This window comes from Mustelus asterias, chromosome 21 (assembly GCF_964213995.1).
Source record: "Mustelus asterias chromosome 21, sMusAst1.hap1.1, whole genome shotgun sequence".
Taxonomy (NCBI): domain Eukaryota; kingdom Metazoa; phylum Chordata; class Chondrichthyes; order Carcharhiniformes; family Triakidae; genus Mustelus; species Mustelus asterias.
Window position 1 is genome coordinate 20796864 of NC_135821.1, and position 23506 is coordinate 20820369.

A 23506-nucleotide genomic window follows, 5' to 3' on the forward strand; every position below is an offset into this window, starting at 1 on the left:
CACGATGATGGCATTGCTGCAACGGCCTCAGTACTCAATGCCGTCAACTGCCAGTTTCCAGATGCAATTTTACAACTCATCCGCTTCATCCTGGACCACAATATCTTCACCTTCAACAACCAGTTCTTCATCCAGACACACGGAACAGCCATGGGGACAAAATTCGCACCTCAATATGCCAACATCTTCATGCACAGGTTCGAACAAGACTTCTTCACCGCACAGGACCTTCAACCGATGCTATACACTAGATACATCGATGACATTTTCTTCCTTTGGAGTCATGGTGAACAATCACTGAAACAACTATATGATGACATCAACAAGTTCCATCCCACCATCAGACTCACCATGGACTACTCTCTGGAATCGGTTGCATTCTTGGACACACGCATCTCCATTAAGGACGGTCACCTCAGCACCTCACTGTACCGCAAGCCCACGGTTAACCTCATGATGCTCCACTTCTCCAGCTTCCACCCTAAACACGTTAACGAAGCCATCCCCTACGGACAAGCCCTCCGAATACACAGGATCTGCTCGGATGAGGATGATCGCAACAGACACCTCCAGACGCTGAAAGATGCCCTCATAAGAACAGTATATGGCGCTCGACTCATCGATCAACAGTTCCGACGCGCCACAGCGAAAAACCGCACCGACCTCCTCAGAAGACAAACACGGGACAGACAGAGTACCCTTCGTCGTCCAGTACTTCCCCGGAGCGGAGAAGCTACGGCATCTCCTGCGGAGCCTTCAACATGTCATTGATGAAGACGAACATCTCGCCAAGGCCATCCCCACACCCCCACTTCTTGCCTTCAAACAACCACGCAACCTCAAACAGACCATTGTCCGCAGCAAACTACCCAGCCTTCAGGAGAACAGTGACCACGACACCACACAACCCTGCCACAGCAACCTCTGCAAGACGTGCCGGATCATCGACACGGATGCCATCATCTCACGTGAGAACACCATCTTCCAGGTACACGGTACCTACTCTTGCAACTCGGCCAACGTTGTCTACCTGATACGCTGCAAGAAAGGATGTCCCGAGGCATGGTACATTGGGGAAACCATGCAGACGCTACGACAATGGATGAATGAACACCGCTCGACAATCACCAGGCAAGACTGTTCTCTTCCTGTGGGGGAGCACTTCAGCAGTCACGGGCATTCAGTCTTGGATCTTCAGGTAAGCGTTCTCCAAGGCGGCCTTCACGACACACGACAGCGCAGAGTCGCTGAGCAGAAACTGATAGCCAAGTTCCGCACACATGAGGACGGCCTAAACCGGGATGTTGGATTTATGTCACATTATCAGTAACCCCCACAGCTTGCCTCCTGGGCTTGCAGAATTTCACCAGCTTTTCTGTCTGGAGACAATACACATCTCTTTAACCTGTGTTGAATGCTCCCTCCACCCACATTGTCTGTACATTTAAGACCTGGCTGGCTGTAGAGATTCGCATTCTAATCAGTATTCTGTAATTTGATTTCTGTGTCTGTTTGCACTGTTTGAGAACAGATAACCACTCCATCTGACGAAGGAGCTGTGCTCCGAAAGCTAATGGTATTTGCTACCAAATAAACCTGTTGGACTTTAACCTGGTGTTGTGAGACTTCTTACTGTACTTACCCCAGTCCAACGCCGGCATCTCCACATCTTTTCTCTATTCACAGATGCTGCCAAACCTGCTGAGATTTTCCAGCATCTTCTCTTTTTCTCCCCCAGTTGCTGTGGTGTGGTTTGAACTCGTGCCTCTAGATCGATGGCATGGTGGCACAGTAGGTTAGCACTGCTGACTCACAGCGCCAGGGACCCGGGTTCGATTCCTGGTTTGGGTCACTGTCTATCTGGAGTTTCCACGTTCTCCCCGTGTCTGCATGGGTTTCCTCCGGGTGCTCTGGTTTCCTCCCACAGTCCAAAGATGTGCGGGTTAGGTGGATTGGCCATGCTAAATTGCCCCTTTAGTATCAGGGGGACTAGCTAGAGTAAATGCATAGGGTTATGGGGATAGGGCCTGGGTGGGATTGTGGTCGGTGCAGACTTGATGGGCTGAACGGCCTCCTTCTGCACTGTAGGGATTCTCTGATTCTATCATTAGTCAAAACCTCTGAATTACTCATCCAGGAATATAACTCCCCTGTTATTGTATCCCTTGTGCGTACTGTACAGAGAGAAACAAGAGTTAATGTTTTAGGTCGATGACTTTTCTTTACAACTAGCCCACGTTAGACATGCCACAGGGTTCAAACAGGTACAGAAGGAAGGTATGCATGGAGGGCTGGAAAGAGTGAAAGGGGAGGCAGCAGAGATTAAATAACAGAAGAGATAATGGTGCAAGGCAAAGATAGAATGGTAATGAGATGAGTAAATAAAGAGAAAAAGAACTTGTATTAATTAAAATAGCGCCTTCCACAACTTCAAGATGGCCCAAAGCACTTCACAGCCAATGAAGTACTTCTGAACTTTCCTGCAGACAAAAGGAATATGCCCAAGCCTTGCACCTGTTTTGAATTATCTGGCAGCTTGAGGAGCCGAGAGCTCCCCATTGCTTTCTCCATGGCAAGACCTCGGCCAATCAGAGTCGACTTGTCAACCAATCAGCACCCTTTTCTCCTGTGGTATAAATTGTCACAATTGTTTGAAATTTGACCTTCTGGGGTTTGTCCTGATGAGTGCAAGACAAAAAACTTCGACAACCTGTCTCCTTGTTCAGCATTGGTTTCGAAGTTTAGCCACTGCTGTAATGTAGGAATCTTTCTACTTACATTTGACTCTCTCCATCCCTTTCTTCCACAAACTGATTCCCTCCCTGTAACTTGCTTTTTTATTTTAAAATAAGGATCAGTACGAGGTATCATTTTTATTTTCTGCTCTGTCTTTAACTGGTTACCTGTTTAAAGTTAAAAGTTTATTTATTAGTGTCACAAGTAAGGCTTACATTAACACTGCAGTGAAGTTACTGTGAAAATCCCCTAGTCGCCACACTCCGGCGCCTGTTCGGGTAACACTTAGGGAGAATTTAGCACGGCCAATGCACCCTAACCAGCACGTCATTCGGACTGTGCAAGGAAACAGGAACACCCGGAGGAAACCCACGCAGACACGGGGGGGAACGTGCTGACTCCACACAGACAGTGACCCATCCCTTTGCTCTTTTTATACCGAGATTAACTTTCCATTTTTCAGTCACACCTTCACTGGATTAGCTCTTTGAAGAAGAGGCATACGGACCCGAAATGTTAACTCTGCTTCTCTCTCCGTGCACCTGCTGAGCTTTTCCAGCATTCTCTGTTTTTATTTCAGATTTCCAGCGTCCATAGAATTTTGCTTTCACTTCATTGAGTTTATCTGCTTGATGTGGTTACATGACCATCTATATTGATGGATTATTCCACAAAATATGTCCAGCCTAATGAACAGAGCGTGCTTGAGCCTCTGTGTTCTTTAACAAAATAACACAGAGGCTGTGTTACTCATGACGGTGATCACTCATATCACACAGTGTGACCTAATCCAGAAGAGGATCGTTAGGGCGGCACGGCGGTTAGCACTGGTGCCTCAGCTCCAGGGACCCGGGTTCGATTCCTGGCTTGGATCACTGTCTGTGTGGAGTCTGCACGTTCTCCCTGTGTCTGCGTGGGTTTCCTCCGGGTGCTCCGGTTTCCTCCCACACTCCAAAGATGTGCGGGTTAGGTTGATTGGCCATGATAAATTGCTCCTTAGTGTCAGGGGCACTATCAGGATAGATACATGGGACTACAGGGATAGGGGCTGGGTGGGATTGTGGTCGGTACAAACTCAATGGGATGAATGGCCTCCTTCTGCACTGCAGGGATTCTATGATTGCCCATCCCCAGTTGCCCTTGAGAAGGTGATGGTGAGCTTCCTTCTTGAAACGCTACAGTGCATGTGGTGTAGGTACACCCACTGTGCTGTTAGGGAGGGAGTTCAGGGATTTTGACCAAGCGACAGTGAAGGAACAGCCAATATATTTCCAAGTCAGGATAGTGAGTGGCTTGGAGGGGAACTTGTAGGTGATGGTGATGGTGTTCCCAGGTATCTGCTGCCCTGGCCCTTCTCGATGGAAGTAGTTGTGCATTTGGAAGGAGCTATTGAAGGAACCTTGGTCAGTTCCTGCAGTGCATCTTATCGATGGTACACACGGCTGCCAATGTGTCCGTGGTGGAGGAAGTGAATGCTTGTAGAAGGAGTGCCAGTCAAGCGGGCTGTTTTGTCCTGGATGGTGTCAAGCTTCATGAGTGTTGCTGGAGCTGCAAGTGGAGAGTACTCCATCACTCCTGACTTGTGCCTTGTAGATGGTGGACAGGCTTTGGGAGGGTCAGTGGGCGAGTACCTCGGAAGATGTTGCTCTTTCATATAATTTAAACCTGTTCTTGTTCTTTTTGGTTCCCAGGTTTATGGACAGAGGCAGATTGTTCTGGAGAAAGAGGAAACCGAGGAATTGAAGAGATTTGATGACCCAGGCTTGGTTCTCATTGGTTTCAAGCCATTGTCACTCTTAAAGAAGCACCACCACATCAGATCCCCACAGTTCATTTACCCAGATGAGACGCTGATAACAGGTAACCCTCAGCCGCTGTTACTGCTGCCCTTTGGCCAAGTGGGCATGGCTCTACCCAGGGTATTTATAGAGCACAGGGTCCAAACTTCATCCCCCTTCTCCTCAGTTAGCTGATGGTTCACAAGACAGATTCATGCAGATAATGATGGGAAACCCTGCAGTGGCAGCTAGAAGTGTTAAAACGTTAGGAGCTAATGTTCCAGCATGAAGGAATCCTACTGGAGAGAGAGAGAGTGACATTTTATATATTTACAATGTAATATAGAGCAGATGCAAATATGTTATCAGATAGAATACCCCTCCTCTCGAATCCCTCTACCCTAGAATACCCTGTATAGAATACCACTATCCTAAAATACCCTGTATAGAATACCCCTCCTCCAGAATCCCTCTACCCTCGAATACCCTGTATAGAATAACACTATCCTAAAATACCCTGTTTAGAATACCCCTACTCTAGAATCTCTCTATCCTAGAATACCCTGTCTAGAATCCCTCTATCCTAAAGTACCCTGAATAGAATACCTCTATCCTAGAATACCCTGTATAGAATCCCTCTATCCCAGAATACCCTGTATAGAATCCCTCTATCCCAGAATACCCTGTATAGAATACCACTATCCTAAAATACCCTGTATAGAATACCCCTACTCTAGAATCCCTCTACCCTAGAATGCCCTGTCTAGAATCCCTCTATCCTAGAATACCCTGTCGAGAATACCTCTATCCTAAAATACCCTGAATAGAATACCTCTATCCTAGAATACCCTGTCGAGAATACCTCTATCCTAAAATACCCCGTATAGAATACCTCTATCCTAGGATACGCCGTATAGAATATCTCTACCCTAAAATACCCTGTCTAGAATATCTCTATCCTAGAATACCCCATATAGAATACCTCTACCCTAGAATACCTCGTATAGAATACCTCTACCCTAGAATACCCCATATAGAATACCTCTACCCTAGAATACCCCGTATAGAATACCGCTACCCGCGAATACCCTGTATAGAATACCCCTGCCCTAGAATACCCTCAATAGAATACCTCTACCCTAGAATACCCTGTATAGAATACCACTACCCCAAAATACTCTGTATAAAATATAACTACGCTAGAAAACCCTGCATAGAATACCACTAGCCTAGAATACCCTGAAGAGTATCCCCTATCCTTGGGAGCTGTATCACTGATTGTTTGATGCTACCTGAGCATTATTATATCTTAAGAGATGAGAAGATGAATTTGAGCTCATTGTAACTGGTCCACTTCCTCTCATTACAGCATGCGGTTACATACTGAATGGCGTTAATGTGTTCTCTCCACTGCTCTGGATCATAGATCACGCCAACGATTTCTCACACTTTGAATCGAGGAGTCAGATGCTGAATCCTATTACCCTGGTTAGAAACATAGAAAATAGGAGCAGGAGGAGGCCATTCAGCCCTTCGAGTCTGCTCCATCATTCATTATGATCATGGCTGATCATCCTTTTCGATATTCTGTTCCCATCTTCCCCCCCATATCTTTTTATCCTCTTTGCCCCAACCAAGTGCTATATCTAACTGCATCTTGAAAACATTCAATATTTTGGCCTCAATTACTTTCTGTGGTAGCGAATTCCACATATTCACCACCCTCTGGGTGAAGACATTTTTCCTCATCTCTGTCCTAAATGATTTAGCCTGTATTCTTAAATTGTGATCCATGGTTCTGTCCGCCGCCCCAAAAAATCCCTGAGTTGCCACACTCTGGCGCCTGTTTAGGTACACCGAGGGAGAATTTAGCATGGCCAATGCACGTCTTTCGGATTATGGGAGGAAACCGGAGCACCCGGAGGAAACCCACGCAGACACGGGTTTCTATGAGATTCCCCCCCCACCCTCATTCTTCTGAACTCTGGTGAATATAATCCTAACCGACTCAATCTCACCTTGGGAGTCAGTCCCACCATCCAAGGAATCAGCCTGGTAAACCTCCGCTCTACAGCAAGAACGTCCTTCCTCAGATAAGGAGACAAAAGCTGCACGCAATATTCCAGGTGTGGTCCCACCAAGGCCCCATATATATGCAACCAGACACCCCTGCCCCGTACTCAAATCCTCTCGCTATGAAGGCCAACATTCCATTTGCCTTTTTCACCGCCTGCTGCACCTGAATGCTTAACTTCAGCGACTGGTGCATGAGGACACCCAGGTCTCATTTCACATTCCTTTCTCCTAATTTATGGCCTTTCAGATAGTAATCTGCCTTCCGTTTTTGCTCCCAAAGTGGATAACCTCACATTTCTCCAAATTATACTGCATCTGCTGTTCATTTGCCCACTCACTCAACTTGTCCACATCACACTGAAGCATCTCTCCATCTTCCTCACAGCTCACCCAGCTTTGTGTCATCTGCAGATTTGGAGATATTACATTTAGTTCTCTCATTTAAATCATTAATTTATATGTAGTGAATAGCTGGGGCCCCAGCACTGATCCCTGCGGTACCCCACTAATCACTGCCTGCCATTTGGAAAAAGACCTGTTTATTTCCTACTCTTTGTTTCCTGCCTGCCAACCAGTTTTCTATCCATCTCAATACACTACCCAATCCCATGCACTTTAATTTTACACACTGATCTCTTATGTGGGACCTTATCTGAAAGTCCAAATAAACCACATCCACTGGCTGCCCCTCATCAACTCTACTAGTTACATCCTTGAAGAATTCCAGTAGATTTGTCAAGCATGATTCCCCTCGTGTAAATCCATCTGACTCTGTCCTGTCCAGCCGCTGTTTACCAAGTGCTCTGCTATTAAATCCTCCCCCACTACCGACGTCAGGCTGACTGGTCTATAATTCCCTGTTCTCTCTCTGCCTCCCTTTTTAAATAGTGGGGTTACATTAGCTACCCTCCAATCCATAGGAACTGTTCCAAAGGCTATAGAACCTTGGAAGATGAATACCAATATACCCACTTTTTCTCAGACCATTTCCTTAAGTACTCCGGGGTGTAGATTATCGGGCCCTGGGGATTTATCAGCCTTCAAACTCAATTTCCCCAACACCATTTCTCTACTAATATTAATTTCCTTCAGTTCCTCCCTCTCCCTAGACCCTGTGTTCCCCAACTTTTCTGGTACGTTATTTGTGTCCTCCTTTGTGAAGACAGAACCAGAGTATGTATTTAGTTGGTCAGCCATTTCTTTGTTCCCCATTATAAATTCCCCTGTTTCTGACTGTAAAGGACCTAGTTTGTCGTTAACAATCTTTTTCACCTCACACACCTAATAGAAACTTTTACAGTCAATGTTTATGTTCCCCGCAAGCTTACTCTCGTACTCTATTTTCCCCTTATTAATTAGTCCCTTTGCTGAATTATAAACTGTCCCAATCCTCAGGTCTACAGTTTTTCTGGATCATTTGTATGCCTCTCCCTTGGACCTTTAACTATCTCTAATTTCCCTTGTAAGCCTTGGTTTGGCCACCTTTCCAGTTTTATTTTTGTGCCAGACTGGATTAAATAATCATTCCTTGAATGTTTGCCGTTGCCGATCCACCATCGTCCCCTTAAATAACATTTCCCAATCTGTCAAAGCCAACTTGTGCCTCATATTCATCGTAGTTTCCTTTATTAAGATTCAGGACCCTCGTCTCAAAATCAACTACCTGACTGTCCACCTCGATGAAGAATTCTATCGTGTTATAGGGGATGAAGTAACAATTTGACTTTATCGTTGCCACTTGCTAAGCAGCTCAGAGAGGTCAGCCCCCCTGGTCCTTTCCAGCAGCCTTTGGGCCAGCCCTGGTGCCAGGTGCTTATTGTTCTGAGCTGTGTTTATGTTTCACATTCCCAACAGGAAGCACCACTTCATTCAGCGCACTGCTCACCAAGTGCCTGGAGAAGGACGTGTATGCTGTTTGCCGCTACACTCCCCGGAGGAACACCCCACCCCGATTTGTGGCATGGGTCCCACAGGAGGAGGCGCTGGATGATCAGAAAGTGCAGACCATCCCTCCAGGTCAGTGACACTGTCTCTCTCGGATCGCTCACTGACTGGGTGAGTACACTTGATTTGTCTCTCCTTTCTGACTGAGTTATGGTCACACCAGTACCACTGAATCTCCGGCACCTTTTCTGCCTGACCACATATGATAATTATTCACACACTATTTGTCTATGGAGGGCATCGTAGCTGTTGCCTATCCTACCCCCACTCACCTTCCCCACACACACACCACATACCACGTGTATACACACACCACATGTGCACACACACACCACACATACACACATAGCACACATTTACACACATCTCACGTACACACACGCACCACACGTACGCACGCACCACATGTACGCACGCACCACACGTACGCATGCACACCACACGTATGTGCGCACCGCACGTACACGCATGCACCGCACGTATGCGCGCACCGCACGTACACACACATATATACACACAGTGGAGCCTGGCTGATTGTGTGCAGCTCCAATGCAGAGAGGAACTGAAACCAGATATTTGATTTGATTTATGATTGTCATGTTTATTAGTATACAGTAAAAAGTATTGTTTCTTGCGCGCTATGCAGACAAAACATACCGTTCATAGAGAAGGAAAGGAGAGAGTGCAGAATGTAGTGTTACAGTCACAGCTCGGGGTGTAGAGAAAGATCAACGTAAGAGAAAGATAGCACCACAGCCTGGGCTTGGACTCAGATGAACTAACTTCAGATTTCTATAGTTCAGAGTTACAGCGGATACATGTTACAGTGGGTGGATGAAAATTGAAGATTACATAATAACTGCTGAGAGGAAATTGATCCAATCTATAAAGGGGAAAAGATTGCAGGGCTGGGGGAAAGAGAAGGCTCTTGAGACGCATTGGATAAGCTCTTTCAAAGAGCCAGTATAGCCATGATGGGCTGAATGGCTTCTATGCAGTGTCATTCAATGAATCATTTACCATCGCTGTAGCCCTGCATTACATTGGCAGTGCAGTGATTTTAGACGTGGGTCTTCACTTGTGGTTTCCTCCCTGGGAACAGTAACCTGACGATAGGCAGAGTTTTTTAAGCGATGTTGATTGAGGGATGAATACTGGCCGAGACACCAGGGAAAACTCCCCTGCTGCTCTTCAAAACAGGGTCGTTAACATCCATCTCCGAGGGATGTGGGGACCGCAGTTTTCTGTCACGTCTGAAAAGCATTGAAGTACGCGAAGAATCCAAACACCCCACAGAGCTGCAATCACCACTCACGCACGCACCCAGGGACCTGGGTCAATTCCCAGCTTGGGTCACTGTCTGTGCGGAGTCTGCACGTTCTCCCCGTGTCTGCGTGGGTTTCCTCCGGGTGCCCCGGTTTCCTCCCACAGTCTGAAAGACGTGCTGGTTAGGGTGCGTTGGCCGTGCTAAATTCTCCCTCTGTGTACCCGAACAGGAGTGTGGTGACTCGGGGATTTTCACAGTAACTTCATTGCAGTGTTAATGTAAACCTACTTGTGACACTAATAAAATAAACTTTGAAACTTTAAACTTGAAAACTTTACTAGTCGTAGCTTTGACCTGATTTCTGCAAAAACGCGAATGTTCATCCCAGGTCATCCCATCAAACGCAACTCCTGAGTCGGGCAGAGTGGGCGTGTGAAATGCTCACCGATTCCTGGTACAAACAAAACCTTTCCGTCGTTTTCCCATCAGGATTCCACCTGATTTATTTGCCTTACGCCGACGATGTCAGGAAGATCGGCTTTACGGAGAAGCGAGTGGCCAGCGAGGATCAGATCAAGAAGATGAAATCAGTGGTGCAGAAGCTCCGGTTTAAATACAGGTCAGTCAGAGGTTCCAGCGATACTTTCTGCGCCATTAGAGGATCACTGTCTGTGCGGAGAGTCTGCACGTTCTCCCCGTGTCTGCATGGGTTTCCTCCGGGTTCCTCCCACAGTCTGAAAGGTGTGCGGGATTGGCCGTGCTAAATTGCCCCTCAGTGACCCAGATGTGTAGATTAGAGGGACTAGCGGGGTAAATACATTGGGTTACGGGGATAGGACCTGGGGTGGGATTGTTGTCGGTGCAGACTCGATGGGCTGAATGGCCTCCTCCTGCACTGTAGGATTTCTATGATTTCCCCTGTGCAGATGAACAGGAAATTTCTGCAAATTCTCCTTAAAATAAAATGGTGACCATTTCTATCCCTCTGGATTAGGCCTGAGAGCTTTGAGAATCCGGTTCTTCAGCGGCATTTCCGTAATCTGGAGGCACTGGCCCTCGATTTGAAGGAACCGGAAGAAGTTGAAGATTTGACACGTGAGTATCCTGCTGTACAGCTCGTACCCACTGCCCAGCAGCAAAAGGAATTAATTTGATTTGATTTGATTTATTATTGTCACATGTATTAACATACAGTGAAAAGTATTGTTTCTTGCGCACTATACAGACAAAGCATACCATTCATAGAGAAGGAAAGGAGAGAGTGCAGAATGTAGTGTTACAGTCATAGCTAGGGTGTCGAGAAAGATCAACTTAATGCGAGGTCGGTCCGTTCAAAAGTCTGACAGCAGCAGGGAAGAAGCTGTTCTTGAGTCGGTTGGTACGTGACCTCAGACTTTTTCCCGACAGAAGAAGGTGGAAGAGAGAATGTCCGAGGTGCGTGGGGTCCTTGATGATGATAAGGAATGATAGTGATTATGATAAGATAGTGATTGTAAAGACGAAAAAAGCCCAGCTTTCACACGTAGTCTGTAACAGAGCAGTATATCGGGAATATTTCCCATTGGATTCAGGGCCCCGGGGCGGGTATGAATATTGGGTAATTGTTGAATCCAGTTGTAATGCTCCCTGGGGGGCAGAGAGGGGTTGCTGGGGGCATGAAGAGGGGAGAAATATGGCAAAGTGGGGGGGGGGGTTAGGGTGGGGGAGCTGGGGGATGCGGAGAGGAGAGTCAGTGTATCAGCAAATGCATACTGTGGCAATTACAGTAATTGCCTTATTAAAGACAGGCGATGGTTATTGACTCAACCTCTGAAAGAGTATAAATGGACACAGCAGGAACAGATACTGTGGGGGAATCAGAGGAGCTTGTATCTGTACTGAGCTGTATGAAGAATAAACTTGCTGAAGGAAAAAGACCAGCTGCTGTATTATTCCTCCACTGTTAAGAAGAGGGAGCTCGGGGGGGTGGGGTGGGGGGGGGTGCAGAGCTCAGGGGAGGGGGGGGCAGAGCTGGGGGGAGGAGCAGATAGGGGGGAGAGAGGGGGAGCTGGGGGGAGAGGGGGAGCTGGCAGGGAAAGGGAGAGCTGGCGGGGAGGGGGAGCTGGGGGTGTTGAGCTCCAGCTGACGAAGGGGCAGCGCTCCGAAAGCGAGTGGCATTTGCTACCAAATCAACTTGTTGGACTTTAACCTGGTGTTGTTAAACTTCTTACCGTGTTGGAGAAGGGCAGCTGAGGGGAGTGGGGGCGAGAGAGAGGGGGTGCTGGGGAAGAGAGAGAGGGGGTGCTGGGGGAAGAGAGAGGGGATGCTGGGGAAGAGAGAGGGGGTGCTGGGGAAGAGAGAGGGGGTGCTGGGGAAGAGAGAGGGGGTGCTGGGGAAGAGAGAGAGAGTGGGTGCTGGGGGAAGAGAGAGGGGGTGCTGGGGAAGAGAGGGGGGGTGCTGGGGAAGAGAGAGGGGGTGCTGGGGAAGAGAGAGGGGGTGCTGGGGAAGAGAGAGGGGGTGCTGGGGAAGAGAGAGGGGGTGCTGGGGAAGAGAGAGGGGGTGCTGGGGAAGAGAGAGGGGGTGCTGGGGAAGGAGAGAGAGGGAGCTGGGGGGGGAGAGGGGGAGCTGCGAGGGGGGGGGAGGGAGAGGGGGAGCTGGGGGGGAGGGGGGAGAGGGGGTGCTTGGGAGGGGAGAGGGGGAGCTGGGGGGGGTGAAGAGAGGGAGCTGGGGGGGAGAAGCGGGGGAGCTGGGGGGGGAGAGAGGGGGAGCTGGGGGGGGGAGAGAGGGGGAGCTGGGGGAGGGGGGTGGGAGGGGGGGACCTAGGGTTGGAGAGGGGGAGCTGGGGGGAGGGGGGGGGGTGGAGATGGGGAGTGGGGGTGGGGAGAGGGTGGAAGTATACTGTGAAAGGTCTGACACTGGGAAGTTCCGAAGAACAAAGGGACCTTGGCGTGTTTGTCCATAGATCTCTGAAGGTGGAAAGGCAGGTTAATAGGGTGGTGAAAAAGGCATATGGCACACTCGCCTTTATCAATCGAGGTATAGATCACAAAGCAGAGAGGTCATGATTGAGTTGTATAGAACTTTGGTGAGGCCACAGCTGGAGCACTGTGTGCGGTTCTGGTCGCCACATTATAGGAAGGATGTGAACGAACTGGAGGGGGTGCAGCGGAGATTCACCAGGATGCTGCCTGGGACGGAACATTTAAGTTATGAAGAGAGGTTGGATTGGCTTGCGTTGTTTTCTCTGGAGCGGAGAAGACTGAGGGGCGACTTGATTGAGGTGTTCAAGATTATGAGACAGGATGGATCGGGAGCAGCTGTTCCCCTGAGTTGAAGGGTCAGTTACGAGGGGACACAAGTTAAAAGTGAGGGGTGGGAGGTTTAGGGGGGATTTGAGGAAAAAGGTTTTTACCCAGAGGGTGGTGAGGGTCTGGAATGCGCTGCCTGGAAGGGTGGTGGAGGCGGGATGCCTCACATCCTTTAAAAAGTACCTGGATGAGCACTTGGCACGTCATAACATTCAAGGCTATGGGCCAAGTGCTGGTAAATGGGATTAGGTGGGCAGGTCAGGGCATTTCATGCATCAATGCAGATTTGATGGGCCGAAAGGCCTCTTCTGCACTGGAGGATTCTGTGATTCTGAGCTGGGGGGCAGAGAGGGGGAGCTGGGGGGCAGAGAGGGGGAGCTGGGGGGCAGAGAGGGGGAGCTGGGGGGCAGAGAGGGGGAGCTGGGGGGCAGAGAGGGGGAGCTGGGGGGCAGAGGGGGAGCTGGGGGAGCCAGAGGGGAGACGGGGTGCTGGGGGGGAGGAGGAAAGGTAGAGAGGTGGAGAAGGGGGGTTGGAGAGGGAGAGCCGTGGCGGGGGGCGGGGCTGGAGGGAGCGTGGGGGGAGAAGCTGGGGGGGGGGGGTGGAGAGGAAGCTGGAGAGGTGCAAATAAATGACTTTGATAGAGGAGCGTAATAGGGGAAATCGTCTTTTCCCCACACAGTGCCAAAGAATGATGTTATGGACAGGAGAATCGGACAGCTGGCAGAGGAGTTCCTGGAGCTGGTTTATCCCCCGGGCTATAACCCAGGTGCAAAGAGCCAACAGAAGAGGAAGCTCAGTGAGTACTGCGGCAAGGGGAGCAAATTAAACGTTGTGTCAGTAAATGCTCCACGTGGGATACAAGTGAGCCACACGGACACGGAAATCTCTGCTCAATTCTCTCAGAACTGAACCAGCTGGTCGCCAAAAGAAACAAAGAATTGCGTTTCTTTAGTGCCTTTCCTCAGGACATTGTAAAACACTACAGTCAGTGAAGTGTAGTGGCCGCTGTAATTTATTACAACCCTGTTAGGAACATTTATAGAGAATTAACTGACCATAATTAACTGACAGAACTACGTCACTAGATTTCAACTTTTTCAAATAAAAACAAACTTTATTGTATTTTAGAGTTAAACAAAGCACTATTAACTCAACACCGCAGTTTATCATTCCTCATGCCTGTGAACTCAGTTCAACTTTGTGCTCCCTGCCCAAGAATTCCCCTATACGTGGCAAGAATATTGAAGGTGCATTCACTTCTGTAGAAACCAGCCCGTGAGGTATGCCACAGCCCTCCAGAATTCACTTTATCGTTCCTTCCTGTTAGTTATTTCCTGAGGAAAGGTTTTATGGGGATCCTGCCCATTGATTTTTGGCAAAGCAACCTTCCAACCTTTATTTAACATCACACAACTGTGGAAGTTCAGCTCCTTGTTCTGGTGGCTGGCAGGTACCCAACCTGCTCCTCAGAGTTTCCAAACAATTCTGTTGACTGCTTTCGGCCTCAAGGTTCTGGGGTGGACGACTGTAGATAATCCAGGGAACAAATAGCTGTTTTATTATACAGGACAGATGCAAGAATATCAAATTTCAAAGAGCAGCAATTAAAGATTATCAGTCGGGCTCGTAATGTGGCCCATTTACGCCTGCTAGAAATTACGTGTATTCATATGGAGGGACCTGTCCTCTACAGGCAAAAGGAACATGTCCAGGCACTGCCCTTTTTAATTAAATGGAAGCATGGGGAGGGGGGGTCAATAGTTCCCTGGCGCACCCACCATGGCAATACCTCAACCAATCAAAATCGATATGCTGACCAATCAGCACCCTTTTTTTCGTGGAGTATAAATTTTTACTCCCTTTGAAATTTGGCATTCTTGTGTCTGTCCTGATGAGTGCAAGATGAAAAGCTTCGACAGCACGCCTCTGTTTTTGCAGCGGTATTCAAATCCAGAGGAAAAATGTGGGTTCAAATGCCCACCATGACTGTCTGAGAATTCTAAGCTAGTGTTTGTTTTTTTAAAACTTGATCAATATAAAGTAGCTCCCGGTAAAAGTGACCCCAAAACCTGTCAGATTGTCAGAAAAATCCAACGACCGAGCTCATGTCTATTATGGAAGGGGGTGGCACGGCGGCACAGTGGTTAGCACTGCTGCCTCACAGCGCCAGGGACCCGGGTTCGATTCCCGACTTGGGTCACAGTCTGTGCAGAGTTTGCACGTTTCTCCCCGTGTCTGTGTGGGTTTCCTCCGGGTGCTCCGGTTTCCTCCCACCATCCCGAAAGACATGCTGGTTAGGGTGCATTGGCCGTGCTAAATTCTCCCTCAGTGTTACCCGAACAGGCGCCAGAGTGTGGTGACTAGGGGATTTTCACAGTAACTTCATTGCAGTGTTAATGTAAGCCCACTTGTGACGAATAAATAAACTTTAAACTTGCTGTCTTTACCAGCCTGTCCTCCTGGTGATTCCAGTCCCAATGAGGCTGACAGCTGAACGTTCTCTGAATTAACTTGGCAAGTCCCACACAAAACTGCCCTATTCATGGCAACTAAAGAAGGGCAATAAATGCCAGCGATGCCCGCTCCTCCAGAATGATTATTGTTTTACTGTCCCTTATAGAACATAGAACAGTACAGCACAGAACAGGCCCTTCGGCCCACGATGTTGTGCCGAGCTTTATCTGAAACCAAGATCAAGCTATCCCACTCCCTATCATCCTGGTGTGCTCCATGTGCCTATCCAATAACCGCTTAAATGTTCCTAAAGTGTCCGACTCTACTATCACTGCAGGCAGTCCATTCCACACCCCAACCACTCTCTGAGTAAAGAACCTACCTCGGACATCCTTCCTATATCTCCCACCATGAACCCTATAGTTATGCCCCCTTGTAATAGCTCCATCCACCCGAGGAAATAGTCTTTGAACGTTCACTCTATCTATCCCCTTCATCATTTTATAAACCTCTATTAAGTCTCCCTTCAGCCTCCTCCGCTCCAGAGAGAACAGCCCGAGCTCCCTCAACCTTTCCTCATAAGACCTACCCTCCAAACCAGGCAGCATCCTGGTAAATCTCCTCTGCACTCTTTCCAGCGCTTCCACATCCTTCTTATAGTGAGGTGACCAGAACTGCACACAATATTCCAAATTATAAACAATGAACAGGTGTTAAGTAAATTTAAAAGTAAAGTTTATTTATTAGTGTCGCAAGTAAGACTTACATTGACACCGCAATGAAGTTACTGTGAAATTCCCCTAGTTGCCACACTCCGGCGCCTGTTCGGGTAACACTGAGGGAGAACTTAGCACGGCCAATGCACCCTAACCAGCACATCTTTCGGACTGTGGGTGGAAACCGGAGCACCCGGAGGAAACCCACGCAGACACGGGGAGAATGTGCAGACTCCGCACAGACAGTGACCCGAGCCATAATTAACTGAAGTGGAATTGCACGGTGCTGTTTCTTATTAGCCGAATATTCAAGAGTGGGGCCATTGTTTGTCTTCGGTACTTCGGAGATTTGTCACGGTGACTGTCTGAAGAATGAACTGCTGTTCTCTGTGATCAGGCGACGCAGCCGGGGGAGCCGAGAAGAAGCCAAACGTGGAGGTGTCGCTGGGGAAGGAGGAGGTCAGGCAGTACCTGCGGAGCGGGACGCTGGGCAAGCTGACCGTGCCGGTGCTGAAGGAGGTCTGTAAACAGTACGGGCTGAGGGGCAGCAAGAAGCAGGAGCTGATCGACGCCATCACCGGTCACTTCGCTGAGAACTGACCGCGGTGGAATTCAGGCCATGGCCTGGGGGGGAGGGCGGGGGGGGCTGCGGGTTGTGTACGAGCAGCGGAGACTGTCGGGTTTAGCTGGGGAAAAGACCCAACTGGCCTTCCCAACTGAATCAAAACATCACAGGAACCTTCAAACAGTGACCCCACCTCCCCCAACCCCCCCCCCCCCACCGCAGCGAGCAGCCAGTATCCAAATCAGCTCTGATCCAAATATAACAGAACCAGGACTTGCTCTGACTCCATGATTCCGGCCATCTGCGTAATGAGGAGAGCCCAGACTCTCCTTCCGAGGCCTCCAGGATATACAGGCCACCTCGCTGACAAGGAACTCAGAAATCTGCCCCCGGGATATTTTTGTACCTGTTGAATTTGTCACAAGTTTATTTTATACTTTGTGTTTTACAGGCCACCTGTAACCTACTCACCTCCAACAAAACCCAGTCCTGGGAAAGTCACTGCCACGTCTGAATATTATTTTCCTCCCTGTTATTTTTACCGGGGGGTTGGTGAGGAAGCCCCGGACTTGCTTATGGCAGAAAGGTACCTGTTAACAACCAGCTGGCACCGCCCAAGGGTAGTATACTGACCCTTGGCTGCGCTCTTTACACTTGTAGTTCTAGTGAGTGGAGAGAAAAATAGGCAGCACGGAGCTGCAAAGGTTAACCTAAACATGCAAGATCCATGTGCGGGCTGGGTGGATTGGCCATACTAAATAGCGCCTTAGTGTCAGGGGGATTAGCAGGGTAAATATGTGGGGTAACGGGGATAGGGCTTGGGTGGGATTGTAGTCAGTGCAGACTCGATGGGCCGAATGGCCTCTTTCTGCCCTGAAGAGATTCTATGATTTTTTTTTAACAACGGTACAAAGTAATAACGAGGTTTTGGGACCTCGCTTTGATGGGAACAGTTACCGTATCAGATCAGTAATCTCTCGCTGGAAACAGAGGCAGGCCATTCAGCCCCTCGAGCCTGTTCTGGGTGAAGGCAGTTAGGGTTGCTCTGAGGTGAAAAGTTCAAATCAAATACAAACCATCTCTTCTCGCATTTCCCTCGCACGCGAACCAACCTCCAATCCTGATTTTGGCTGTCTGTATTTTTATATAAGTGACAAGATTAAAGAGTTTACTGGGGATGATTTTTTTTGGGTACTTCCTGCCTGTTTTGTTGCCGCTCCTGTGTGTTTTTCTTCTCGAAACTCTCTGGCCGGAATTTTCCCGTTCCGCCCGGCACGGGAATCGGAGCGGGCGAGGGGCGGAACGCGAAAAGGTCCGTTGACCTCGGGTGGGATTTTACGGTTTCAGGACGAGTGAGTCTGTAAAATCCCGCCCTTTCTTATTTACTTCCTCTCTCGGACCTCAGAGTCCTGAGATTCCACATCACCATCTCCAGACCACCACCATTGCTCACTCAGTGTTTAATTGAACCAGACTCTAAACATCTTTTTGTAGCTTCCTCAGAGCTCCATCATAGTTGCCTTGAGTTCCACAGCATCACTCTCAGAGCCCCATCGCAGCTGCTTCACAGCATCACTGCAACTCCCTCGCAGCACCACTGCAGCTCCCTCGCAGCACCCCTGCAGCTCCCTCACGGCACTGCCTGCAGCTCCCTCTCAGCACCACTGCAGCTCCCTCGCAGCACCACTGCAGCTCCCTCGCAGCACCACTGCAGCTCCCTCACAGCACCACTGCAGCTCCCCCACGGCACTGCCTGTAGCTCCCTCTCAGCATTACTGCAGTTCCCTTGCGGCACCGCCTGCAGCTCCCTCGCAGCACCACTGCAGCTCCCTCGCGGCACCGCCTGCAGCTCCCTCACAGCACCATTGCAGCTCCCACACGGCACCATTGCAGCTCCCACACGGCACCGCCTGCAGCTCCCTCGCGGCACCGCCTGCAGCTCCCTCGCGGCACCGCCTGCAGCTCCCTCGCAGCAACATTGCAGCTCCCACACGGCACCACTGCAGCTCCCTCGCAGCACCGCCTGCAGCTCCCTCGCAGCACCGCCTGCAGCTCCCTCGCAGCACCGCCTGCAGCTCCCTCACGCCACCGCCTGCAGCTCCCTCGCAGCACCATTGCAGCTCCCACACGGCACCACTGCAGCTCCCTCGCAGCACTGCCTGAAGCTCCCTCGCAGCACCGCCTGCAGCTCCCTCACGGCACCGCCTGCAGCTCCCTCACGGCACCGCCTGCAGCTCCCTCGCAGCACCATTGCAGCTCCCTCACGGCACCACCTGCAGCTCCCTCACGGCATCCCTGCCGCTCCCTCGCGGCACCACTGCAGCTCCCTCGCAGCACCACTGCAGCTCCCTCGCAGCACCTCTGCAGCTTCCTCCTTCTAGTTCCATTGTAATGATGTTCACCTCCTAGATTGAGGACAAGACATGCAGCCGCTGGTGATTATACCCGAGCAACGAGTCTGGCTCCCAGGAGGAAATCTTCCATTGATATGTTTCTAAGATAACTGTTTAAAGAAGCGGTTGTGTACGGGTCAGGACTTCATAATATCGAGAAGTTAAAATAATTCACTGTTTTGAAGTAAAATATTTGAGAATCTGTTTCTGTTTTTCTGATACGGCTATTGTTGGGAAATTGGGATTACCCAGCGGCAGCTGGATTCAGTGTCACGACAGTGAGGGGCAAACTCCGCCCAGTGTGATTCTGAAGCTCCATTATCACGAGAATCATAGAATCCCTACAGTGCAGGAGGCCATTCGGCCCATCGAGTCTGCACCGACCACAATCCCACCCAGGCCCTATCCCCATAACCCCACATATTTACCCTGCTAGTCCCCCTGACACTAAGGGGCAATTTAGCACGGCCAATCCACCTACCCCATGCATCTTTGGAGTGTGGGAGGAAACCGGAGCACCCGGAGGAAGCCCACGCAGACACGGGGAGAATGTGCAAACTCCACACAGACAATGACCCAAGCCAGGAATCAAACTCAGGTCCCTGGCGTTGCAAGGCAGCAGTGCCAACCACAGTGCCATCCTGGCATTTATCTGGCATATCTGAGGGAGGGGGTGATTCTCTCCAGGCTCAGCCAGTATTAATTTATCGCACTCTCACTTTGGGACTGGAGTCTGCTGACAGAACCCTGCTCCAGGGTTAGTGCACATTAGGCTGGCACTGCAGGGCGATACCAGGCGGATGCTGCATTGTCAATGGTGCCATTCCCCCAATGGAACATCAATTCTGACCATTGTCTGGTTTCAGGGCAGCATCGAGATCTATGATTCAAACACAGTCACCCAGTGGCACACTGGTTGGCACTGCTGCCCCACAGCGCCAGGGACCCGGGTTCAATTCCCGGCCAGGGTTACTGTGTGGAGTTTGCACATTCTCACCATGTCTGCGTGGATTTATTCCCACAGTCCAAAGGTCTGCGGGTTAGGTGGATTGGCCATGCTAAATTGTCCCTTAGTTCAGGGGGATTGGCTAGGGTAAATACATGGGGTTACGGGGATAGGGCCTGGATGGGATTGTGGTTGACTCAATGGGCCAAATGGCCTCCTTCTGCATTGTAGGGTTTCTATGATTCATACCCACTGCTGTAAGGAACTTTGAGTGCGACAGCAGGGGACAAATTGTAGAAAAATGGAGATTTATTAAGCATCAAGGATGTTAAATAAGATGGGCAGTAATTGACACAGGTTTATGTGCCCCTGTTTTAGCTTTGGACAACAGCACACACAAAAACCTGGACTGCTTTTCATGGAGTCGTAGAATCCCTACAGTGCTGAGGGAGGCCATTCCGCCCCCGCCCCCGAGCTTGGACCACAGTGTTTAAACTTACACAGACGTGCTCTCTGACAACGCATAATTAATTGTCAGGCGTGATATTCTCAGTGTCCTACCCAACAGTCCGCCCTCTGCCAACTCCAAAATAAAACCGATTGGTCACTGATACATCTGTGCACAAAATAACGACCATATTCATTTTTATTTATTGATGGGATGTGGGTGTCGCTGGCTAGACTAGCGTTTATTGCCCATCCCTAGTTGCCTTGAGAAGGTGGTGGTGAGCTGCCTTCTTGAATCGCTGCAGTCCCTGAAATGTAGGTACACCTAAAGTGCTGTGAGGGAGGGAGTTTCAGGGTTTGACCCAATGACAGTTAAGGAATGGTGATAGAGTGCAAGTTTGGATGGTGTGGTTTGCAGGTGGTGATGTTCCCGGGTATCTGCTGTTATCCGAGCTGATTTTGATTTAATTTATTATTGTCACATTATTAGCATACAGTGAAAAGTATTGTTTTTTGCACGCTATACAGACAAAGCATACTGTTCATAGAGAAGGAAAGGAGAAAGTGCAGAATGTAGTGTTACAGTCATAGCTAGGGTGTAGAGAAAGATCAACTTAATGCAAGGTAGGTCCATTCAAAAGTCTGATGGCAGCAGGGAAGAAGCTGTTCTTGAGTCGGTTGGAACGTGACCTCAGACTTTTGTATCATTTTCCCGAAGGAAAAAGGTGGAAGAGAGAATGTCTGGGGCGTGTGGAGTCCTTAATTATGCTGGCTGCTTTTCCAAGGCAGCGGGAAATGTAGACGGAGTCAATGGATGGGAGGCTGGTTTGCATGATGGACTGGGCTACATTCACAACCCTTTGTAGTTTCTTGCGGTCTTGGACAGAGCAGGAGCCATACCAAGCTGTGATACAACCAGAAAGAATGCTTTCTGTGGTGCATCTGTAAAAGTTGGTGAGAGTCGTAGCTGACATGCCAAATTTCCTTAGTTTTCTGAGAAAGTACAGGCGTTGGTGGGGCTTTCTTAACTATAGTGTCGGCATGGGGGGACCAGGACAGGTTGTTGGTGATCTGGACACCTAAAAACTTGAAGCTCTCAACTCTTTCTACTTCATCCGCATTGATGTAGACAGGGGCATGTTCTCCTTTATGCTTCCTGAAGTCGATGACAATCTCCTTCGATTTGTTGACTGAGGGAGAGATTATTGTTGTCGCACCAGTTCACCAGATTCTCTATCTCATTCCTGTACTTTGTCTCGTCATTGTTTGAGATCCGACCCACTATGGTGGTTTCATCAGCAAATTTCAAAATCGAGTTGGAGGACAATTTGTCCGCACAGTCATAGGTGCATAAGGAGTATAGTAGGGGGCTGAGAACACAGTCTTGTGGGGCACCGGTGTTGAGGATGATCGTGGATGAGGTGTTATTGCCTATCCTTACTGATTGTGGGCTGTAGGAAGTTCAGGATCCAGTCACAGAGGGAGAAGCTGAGGCCCAGACCACGGAATTTGGAGATGAGTTTTGTGGGAATAATGGTGTTGGAGGCTGAGCTGTAGTCGATAAATAGGAGTCTGACACAGGTGTCCTTGTTATCTCGGTGTTTCAGGGTTGAGTGCAGGGCCAGGGAGATGGCGTCTGCTGTGGACCTGTTGCAGCGATAGGCAAACTGTAGTGGATCCAGTCAATGGAGTGTCAGTCAAGCGGCTTGCTTTGAGTCCTGAATGGTGACAGGCTTTGAGGAATCGGGAGCTGAGTTCATCGCCACAGCGACTGACCTGCTTTTGTAGATGCAGAACGTGGCTGCTCCAGTTAGGTTTCAAGTCATTAGTGACCCCCTCATGATAATAATGGAGCATTCAGCAATGGTAATATTTGAATGTCAAGGGAAGCAGCTGAGATTCTCTCTCATTGGGAATGGTCACTGGTGCTGGATGTGCAAGTGTTACTGTTAGATTTGCCTCCATGTCCCTTTTCCAGTCTTGTCCATTACTTGGTGCCCCTCAGTGACACCATCTGAAGACATGATGCCAGGCTCCACAATATGCTGATGACATCCAAGTCTACCTCATCACCCCCTCTCGTGACCCCTCCATGGTGTTATCGGACTGAACAACAAAGAACAGTACAGCAAAGGAACAGGCCCTTCAGCCCTCCAAGCCTTCGCCAATCACTTTTACCGATCTAACCAACCGCTTATATCCCTCTATTCCCCGTTTGTTAATGTGTCTATCAAGATAAGTTCAATAAAAAAAATCTGGAATTAAGAATCTACTGATGACCATGAAACTAGAGTCATAGAGGTTTACAGCATGGAAACAGGCCCTTCGGCCCAACTTGTCCATGCCGGGCCACACTTGGAATACTGTGTGCAATTCTGGTCACCCTATTATAGAAAGGATATTATTAAACTAGAAAGAGTGCAGAAAAGATTGACTAGGATGCTACCGGGACTTGATGGATTGAGTTATAAGGAGAGGCTGGATAGACTGGGACTTTTTTCTCTGGGGCGAAGGAGGCTGAGAGGTGATCTTATTAGAGGTCTATAAAATAATGAGGGGCACAGATCAGCTAGTTAGTCAATATCTTTTCCCAAAGGTAGAGGAGTCTATAACTAGAGGGCATGGGTTTAAGGTGAGAGGGGAGAGATACAAAAGGGTCCAGAGGGGCAATTTTTTCACACAGAGGGTGGAGTGTCTGGAACAAGCTGCCAGAGGTAGTAGTAGAGGCAGGTACAATTTTATCTTTTAAAAAGCATTTGGACAGTTACATAGGTACGATGGGTATAGAGGGATATGGGCCAAATGCAGGCAATTGGGATTAGCTTAGGGGTTTTTAAAAAAAAAGGGCAGCATGGACAAATTGGGCCGAAGGGTCTGTTTCCATGCTGTAAACCTCT

The 23506-nt window shown here is 49.1% G+C and overlaps 1 protein-coding gene across 1 annotated transcript in view; it reads left to right on the forward strand.

The window, feature by feature from the left end:
• The window catches only part of LOC144509524 (X-ray repair cross-complementing protein 5-like), a 44771-nt gene extending 26765 nt beyond the window's left edge, over positions 1 to 18006 (forward strand). Inside the window, exons 4-9 of the mRNA XM_078238430.1 lie at positions 4428 to 4596; positions 8445 to 8606; positions 10291 to 10420; positions 10796 to 10896; positions 13768 to 13884; positions 16656 to 18006. Coding sequence (XP_078094556.1) covers positions 4428 to 4596; positions 8445 to 8606; positions 10291 to 10420; positions 10796 to 10896; positions 13768 to 13884; positions 16656 to 16858 — 882 coding nt within the window. The 3' untranslated portion in view covers positions 16859 to 18006. The remainder of the gene's footprint in view (positions 1 to 4427; positions 4597 to 8444; positions 8607 to 10290; positions 10421 to 10795; positions 10897 to 13767; positions 13885 to 16655) is intronic.
• The last annotated feature ends 5500 nt before the right edge of the window (positions 18007 to 23506 follow it).